The 8,139-nt window shown below is 37.4% G+C and overlaps 1 protein-coding gene across 1 annotated transcript in view; it reads left to right on the forward strand.

Moving 5' to 3' along the window:
- The window catches only part of TXNRD1 (thioredoxin reductase 1), a 68,557-nt gene that overhangs the window by 19,912 nt on the left and 40,506 nt on the right, over positions 1–8,139 (forward strand). The window contains 5 exon segments of the mRNA XM_012650252.1: positions 597–719; positions 2,547–2,619; positions 5,035–5,154; positions 7,463–7,605; positions 8,009–8,124. Of these exon segments, the coding sequence (XP_012505706.1) occupies positions 633–719; positions 2,547–2,619; positions 5,035–5,154; positions 7,463–7,605; positions 8,009–8,124 (539 nt within the window). The 5' untranslated portion in view covers positions 597–632.

Raw genomic sequence — 8,139 nt, forward strand, 5'->3', positions numbered from 1 at the left:
GCATCTGTTGTTTTTGCACTTTTTAATAAAAGCCATTCTAACTGAGGTAAGGTGATAGCTTATTGTGGTTTTAAAAATTGTTATATAGAGATTATTAGCAGTGGCTGTATTTAACAGGCCCTTATCTTAGTCTGAGTCCTTAACCCTTCCATTTTACCTCTGTTTAGAAAGTAAAGATGATTGTTAAACTATATGGATGCTTCTGTTAAAAACATACAGTACAAATGTTTTTTGAAACTTAATTTAAAACCTAGCTTAAAAATTATAGGAAAAAAGAGCTGATGATTAAACTTGATTGGTTTTTTTGGGCTGTCAGGGCCTTACTTGTGCAGAAGTACTATATGAAGGCTTCAGAGTAGTTAATGGTGATGGGAAAAGCATTAGGAAACAGTCCTCAGGGATAATAACCTAAAAGAAAGCAACCACCTGCAGGAAGGTTGAGTATTTCCATTTGTATGCTGTAATATGAATCAAAACAATAATTTTTCCTTTGCAAATTTCTTTGGTTTTTCTTTAAAGAAAGGGTTTCTCACAAAGCTTTTTGGACATTTCAAATTTTAAGTTAAATTATTTTCCCTTCTATTATTTTTCTTTAGGCTTACCAGGAGGGCAGACTTCAAAAGCTACTAAAAATGAATGACTCTGAGGACCTTCCTGAGTCCTATGACTATGACCTTGTCATCATTGGAGGCGGCTCAGGAGGACTGGCAGCTGCTAAGGCAAGGCTCCTTGGGTGTTTGTTATCTGGATTGTGGTTACAGTATTAACATTCCTAGCAGAGTTCTCTGTATTCTCTGTGGAGTTTTTTGATCCACTGTTGTGACATTTTGCACATTAATTTGGGCAGGACATGGACATGTTAAGGGACACTTCATAAATCATTTTCCTAGATTGAAATATATGTTTTTTTATATTAAAGTACAGGGCTCACTATTTTGGGACGCATTTTTATTCATTTTAAGTTTTTTTGACTTCAGAGATTATAAGGATATTGTGTGGAAATGGTTTGAAATTAAACAAATACATGTCTTATTCTTTTTTTTTTTTTTTGCTTGTAATTACATGTCTTATTCTTTATCAGTATTAATGTTTGTTTTTTCGTTGATGATTTCCCTATTCACAACCCCTCCTCCCCACTAGAAAGAAAGAAAGAGCAGTTGGATTTGTTAAACTTATTTATTAAAAGTGATTTGCTTTCTCTGTATATGGGGTGATCTAAGAGAATAACCACCAACTCTGTGGCCTAGGGGTGATTGGGAAAAGAATATATAAATAAGGAAGCTTGGGAGTGAGGCTCCTGATCCTGAATCAAGATACATTTCCCATGTGAGGAGCCCTTGGGCCTGTCATCCCTACCCAGCAGGTTTTTTTTTTTTTTTTTTTGAGACAGTCTCACTCTGTCGCCCTAGGTAGAGTGCAGTGGCAGAGTGCAGTGGCATCATCGTAGCTCACTGCAGCCTCACACTCCTGGGCTCAAGTGATCCTCTCACCTCAGCCTGCTGGGTAGCTGGGACTACAGGTGTGCACCACCTTGCCCAGCTAATTTTTCTATTTTTGATAGAGATAAAGTCTCGCTCTTGTTCAGGCTGGTCTCAAACCCCTGAACTCTCAAGCAATTCTCCTGCCTCGGCCTCCCAGAGTGCTAGGATTGTAGGCGTGAGCCACCTTGCCTGACTGATTGATTTAAAAGATGAAGTGGTTATTATGCTCCCCTAAGGTGTAGCTTGTGGTGACTCAGTAAAGGTAGATTCAAATGAAGCTGCCTAAATTAAGAGCAGGCCAATGTCTAGCATGAAGCAGTGTTTTGCTGAAAGTGATTCAGGAATAATACCTGATAAATTTTACTGTAGTCGTGGTGTATTTGAAGGACACATAGACTCAGTCCTTTCAAATAATCTTTGGAGACCTAGTTGCCAGTATGCAAAGCTTATTCTGAGATAGATAAAAGATATTCTGTAAAATAAATTTCTGACTATTTTTCCTCATGTTCCTAAAAATGGATTTGAAAACCTCATAGGTACCATCAACTTTTTCATGGGCTACTCATGTGAAAATTTTAGGAAATCTGGACAATTTCAGAAGAAAAATTTCTCCAGTATTCTGCCACAGAAACCAAATTAGATAAAACTTTGAAATGCTTTAAAAAATATTGCAGGGCACAGGTTGAATCAAGGGCTGTAGACTATCAGTTGACTGGCTGCTTAGCACTTGCTTGGAAATGGCCACTTTTTTTCAGATTATTGCTTAATCTGTTATTGTTTAAGTGGAATTATATAAGAAAATTCTAAGGTTTCCAGCTGATTCTAACGATTTTACAACTATAACCTGCATAACTTTCAAATCTACCCTCATAACTATCTGAATCTCTTTTAATTTTTATCTTGGAGTTGAACTAATAATCATCATGGTATATGAAATTCCCTGGTGTTAGTAACTAGTTATGCTCTAGGCATTATAGTTTAATAATAACATTATGGATTTCAACAGCCCATTTCCAGTCTATCATGTTAACTTTTCCAACTCATTTTAATAATTTTATTTTTCAGGAGGCAGCCAAATATGACAAGAAGGTGATGGTCCTGGATTTCGTCACTCCCACCCCTCTTGGAACTAGATGGGGTAAGCTTCTACAGTAATTCTAGAAGTGATTTTGCAGAAGCACATTTTTCCCTGGCACTGATCTAAGTGGCTCCTAAAACCTGATAAAATTAAACAGAACATAACATATATCTCTTTCATTTGAACTTAATTAAGGTGGACTCAAGTTAAATGCTGCAAATATAGGTTCCTTTGGCACAGAGTCAAGGTAGTAAAAACCTTATCGACAAGCTATGATATAAAGGTAAATATCTGAGTAATCTAGTGTATTTAGGGGCTTAATAACTGAAAATTTAAACTTCTCATTTGTGGATGTCTGTTTTAAATCTTCCTCATATATTCAACAAGAATTGGAATCACATACCTTAATGGGTACCCCTGCTGCTTCTGAGTCTTGGTGAATTATATGTTTATTATTCATTTATTCAGCAAATGTTTATTGAACACTTACTATGAACCAGGCCATGGTACCATGTGTGAACATGGTACACACAGAGTTCCTGCCCTTGTGGCACTTATATTCTAGGGAGGGACCAAAGAACTTTATGAATTGTGATAAGTAGTACTGAAAAAAATTATATAGTGGGATAGATAGAGAGAACTAGGTAAAAGAGAGAGTTTAACTTTGAGAAGATTATCAAGAAAGGCTTCTGAAGAAGGTGGCATGTAGAAGAGTCCTAAAGAATGAGAATGAGCTAACTATCCTAAAAGGTAAGGCAGAAGCTTCCAGGCTGCTTTTATCTGTCTTACTCAGAGAATAGTACATACAAAGACCCTGAGGTAGGTAAGAGTCCTGCTTCGTTGTGGCATGGGTAGGAGGAGTTAGAAGTGGTAGTCTGAGGTAAGACTGGAGAGGAAGGCAGGTATCAGACTCTACAGGGCCTTGTAGGTCACAATGAGGAATTTGGACTAATCAAAGCGTATAGCAGAAAGCCTTTGAGGAATTTAAGGTAGGGAAATGATATGTAAGTTTTTAAAAGATTGCTTGGCTGCTTGCATTAGGAGGCAAGAAGCAGGAAGTCCAGATTAGGTGGTGTCACAATTTCTGACTCATCCATTTAGCACATATTTGATAAGTATCACCTCTGCGTCAGGCACTATTCTTGGTGCTAGGTATATACCCTCTGCCTTGTGGAGCTTACACACCGTAGTGGCACTCTGATAGCATTCTGCTCAGAGGACTTACCTTTGAGCTGTGCAGTCCACTGCCATCTCGCACTCTTACTCATGTCATTTTGGCCACCTCCCCACTTGTCTGCATTTTGTTTTAATGAAAACAAGCTATTTACTGTATTCTTTAAGCTTAGGGATGCTAAACCTTTTTTTTAGGGGATGAAGGGAGTCGTGAGTCCTTGAGAGTCTATTAGAATTAAGCAAAAGCTGTAGGCTACCTCCTTTAAAAAATGCACATATACGTTAAATTTTAAATGTAGTTTTAGACCCACTGAACTCATCAGGTAGTTTGTGCATAGATTCAGTGGCAAGTATAGATGCTCCTCTACTTATGGTGTGGGTTATGTACTGATAAAGCCAGCATAAGTTGAAAATATCATAAGTTGAAAATGCATTTAAGGATGGGCGTAGTGGCTCATGCTTGTAATCCCAGTGTTTTGGAAGGCTGAGGCAGGACGATCACTTGAGGCCAAGAGTTCAAGACCAGCCTGGACAACATAGTGAGACCCTATCTCTACAAAAAAATTAAAAAATTAGCCAGGCCTGGTGGTACACACGCGCGTATAGTCCTAGCTACTTGGGAGACTCAGGAGGATTCCTTGAGTCAGGAGGTTACAGTGAGATATGATTGGGCCACTGTACTCTATCCTGGGCAACACAGCGAGACCGTGTCTCTGAAAAAAAAAAAAAAAGATGCATTTAATACACCTAATTTACCAAACATCTTAGCTCAGCCTAGCCTACCTTAAACATGCTAGAACACTTTTATATTAACCTATAGTTGGGAAAAATCATCTAACACAAAGCCTATTTTATAATAAAGTATTGAATATCTCATGTAATTTATGGAATACTGTACTGAAGTGAAACACAGAATGGTTGTATGGGTAGTATTGTAAAGTTGAAAAATTACAGGTAAAACCATTGTTAAGTTGGGGGCCATCTCTGTAGGGTTATGCACATAGTAAAGTTTCAATTTCTGGCATCTTTATCAATAGTCAATTAATTTTGAGTCCTTGAAGTATATGGAAATTGTGGGAATCTGCCCCTCTTTTTGTTTTGTTTTAGGATGAATTACTGTGTGTGGTAAATAAAGCTCTCTGAACTTAGAAACATCACAAGACTTAGAAATAAATTATATAAATGGTATTGGCCCCATTTAGCAAATAAATTATGATGCTCATAGAATTGTAATAATCATTGAACTTTTTCTTTGAAGCCTTGTAAAGCAGTCTGTAAACTGATTTCTCAATGTTGTTGCAGGTCTTGGAGGAACATGTGTGAATGTGGGCTGCATACCTAAAAAACTGATGCACCAAGCAGCTTTGTTAGGGCAAGCCTTACGAGACTCCAGAAACTACGGATGGGAAGTTGAGGAGACAGGTATGGGAGGGAAAACTACTCTTCTGTTTGTGCTTTGGGGGTTTGAGCTGTGGTCTGGGAACGTACTTTTATTTTTACGAGGCTAGCAAATAGCCTGGAAGTTGTTTTTATTGTTCACATTTTTTATGAATAAAATCACTGTAGTTATCCTTTGTCAGGTAGTTACTATAGTAACAATAGATACTGTGCTTGGAGTATGGTATTTCTATAAGAGAAAACCAGAGTTTTTTCAAATAAGTTCTTACATAGTTTTTTTAAGAAATCATACGACATTTGTAATTTGTAAGAAAGTATTAATTGCATTTGTTTTCTTTTGCATTTGTCTCTCCTTTCAAAGAAGTCTGTTTCATGGTCTGATATTTGTGGGGAGTGATGATTGTTTATTGAGGAGGGGGTGATTAGACTTTGTTGGATTAAAAATATTTGGAATATACTAGAAAGCCTAGACAAGTTGAAGAGGCAATTGTTAACTTTAGAAAGTAGATTGCACTATCTGGTAGAAGAATAAAGTGAGGCTTAGCACAGCTTCATGACGAATTAATAACATATATCACTCTGTTCTTGAAGAGTGAAACTCCGACCCCTATAGATTTGAAATTTATAGGACGTGGAGCATTTGAGGGAAAATATTCCAGCCAATAACTAGAGTAAACTGTTATGTGGCTTTTTTGGAGTTTTAATTAACAGTTTATTAAATATAAAAATAAGACAAATACATGCTTGAAAACTTTTGCTCCTGCTCAAACTAGTCATGCTTCCTTTGTTGTTACTGCTTTTTCCCATTTAAAAATAACAGTACTTATTTCAAGTCTGGAATCTTTGAAAATCAGTTACTTTTAAAGTTTTTTTAAGTTGGAGTCACATCTGTTTCTTCAGACCCTTACAAGAAAGAGGGATATGAAAAGAAATTTGGTAAAGTATTGGTAATTATTGCAGCTAGATGATTGGCACACATGGGTGAGATATGTTCCATTCCTGGTAGAGAAATAGCGGGTCCTGCCTTTTCTTTTTATAGTGGTGGTGTGGTAGACAGCTGCCAGACAGGCCGGCTGGTCCAGGCTCCCTGTAGCCTTCCCCACCCCCAGGCACCTCGTCCTCCTGCCGCCATAACCACAGTGGCCTCTGCGGTTACTTTTTTTTTTTAATTGAACTAATCTCTTAGTGTTTGCTCTAGTTCTAACATTTTATCATCATATGAATTAAAATTCATGATCTGTTCTCTAGGAGGCCACAGCTGATTTTGGTGCTGTCATTCCCACTTCCAGAGGCTGGCCTGGCCAATTGGGTGTCATAGAGCTGGTTTCACCACTTACTATATGGCCAGACTACTTAACCACTGAATTGGAGACTCAGATTTCCTCGTTTCCATGAGAGAGGCTTTCATATTGATTTTCTTCTTCCTTCCAAACCACAACTTCCCTAGGACCTGCCTTCTGCCTCCCACCAGAGTATATTTACCCATATTCTATTTTTTCCCAGTCATTGATAAGCTATTGAATGACAAGGTTGATTTTTATTCATTAAGTTTTGGAGTTTAGTAATACTTTAGGGGGCCCTAAGGATTCATTAATTAAATGATTCATTTAATTATGATAGAATCAAAAATATTTTTCTCTTTGATGAAAGTTTGGGGAGAAATAAGATAGACTCTTAAAATTCCCTGTATAAATGAGGAGTCACTGAACTTTTCCTGTAAAAGGCCACATAATAAATACCTTAGTCTTCTTGGGACATATGATCTCTGTAGTAGCTGCTCAACTCTGCCATTGTAGTGTGAAAGCAACGGTAGAGAATATGGAAATAAATGAGCATGGCTGCATTTCAGTAAAACTTGATTTACAAAAAGGTGATAGGCTAGATTTGGCTCGTGGTGTTATAGTTCGCCAGCTCCTGGCATAAGCACTTAACCAGCTTAGTAACTCCAGACCTGGCTACATCAGAATCTCTTGGATTTTTTTTGTTGTTGTTACAAATACAGAATCCTAAACCCTAATATATACCCTGGCAATCAGTGCTTACAGTCCAAAGTAAAATTCCAGTTTATTTGTAGATAAAGAAAATAAAGATTTGTGTAAGGTTATTTTAGTCTTGAGAATTGCCAGGAAGCCTTGCTTTATTTAATTGTATGGTAGTCTTCTAAAAGGGAAAAGAATATTTGAAGATGAAAAGTAGTGTATATGTTCAAAATAAAGGACTTGTCCTTTCAGACTAAAAGCTCTGCTCTTTGTGTTTCATGTGAGTAGTTATTGAGAAGTGATCTTTGCCAGAAGTTGAAAAGCTAAATATTTTGTCTTATTTTCTTACTCAGTTAAACATGATTGGGAAAAAATGACAGAAGCTGTACAGAATCACATTGGCTCTCTGAACTGGGGCTACCGAGTTGCTCTGCGGGAGAAAAAGGTGGTCTATGAGAATGCCTATGGGCAATTTATTGGTCCTCATAGGATTAAGGTAATTGTGACATCCAGAGTAGCTTTTTTTTTTTAAAGCTTTCGTTGGAAAGTATCTAAGTATTAAAAGTATTATAATAAAAGTAATAGCCACTGTGACCCGGACTACCCAGTTTGGTGTTTTTTGCCATCATACCTTCTTATGGGGTCTTCTGTGGTGGGAATGTGGTAAAATGTAGGCGTTCTGGACCAGATTACCTGGATTTGAGGCCTGGCTCTGCTACCTAATAGCATTGTGACCTTGAGCAAGCCTGTTTGCTACTCAGCCTTAATATCTCTTACCGTATTATCAAATTATGAAGATCAAATGAGACAATGTGTGGTAAATGGCCTTTGTTAACTATAAAGTTTACAATTTTAAGGGATAATTACTTACTAAAGTTTTCATATTGGTTCCTTTGTAGGCAACAAACAATAAAGGCAAAGAAAAAATCTATTCAGCAGAGAGATTTCTTATTGCCACTGGTGAAAGGCCACGTTACTTGGGCATCCCTGGCGACAAGGAATACTGCATCAGCAGGTAAGGGAAAAAAGT

Source organism: Propithecus coquereli, unplaced genomic scaffold (assembly GCF_000956105.1).
Source record: "Propithecus coquereli isolate 6110/MARCELLA unplaced genomic scaffold, Pcoq_1.0 Scaffold316, whole genome shotgun sequence".
NCBI lineage: Eukaryota > Metazoa > Chordata > Mammalia > Primates > Indriidae > Propithecus > Propithecus coquereli.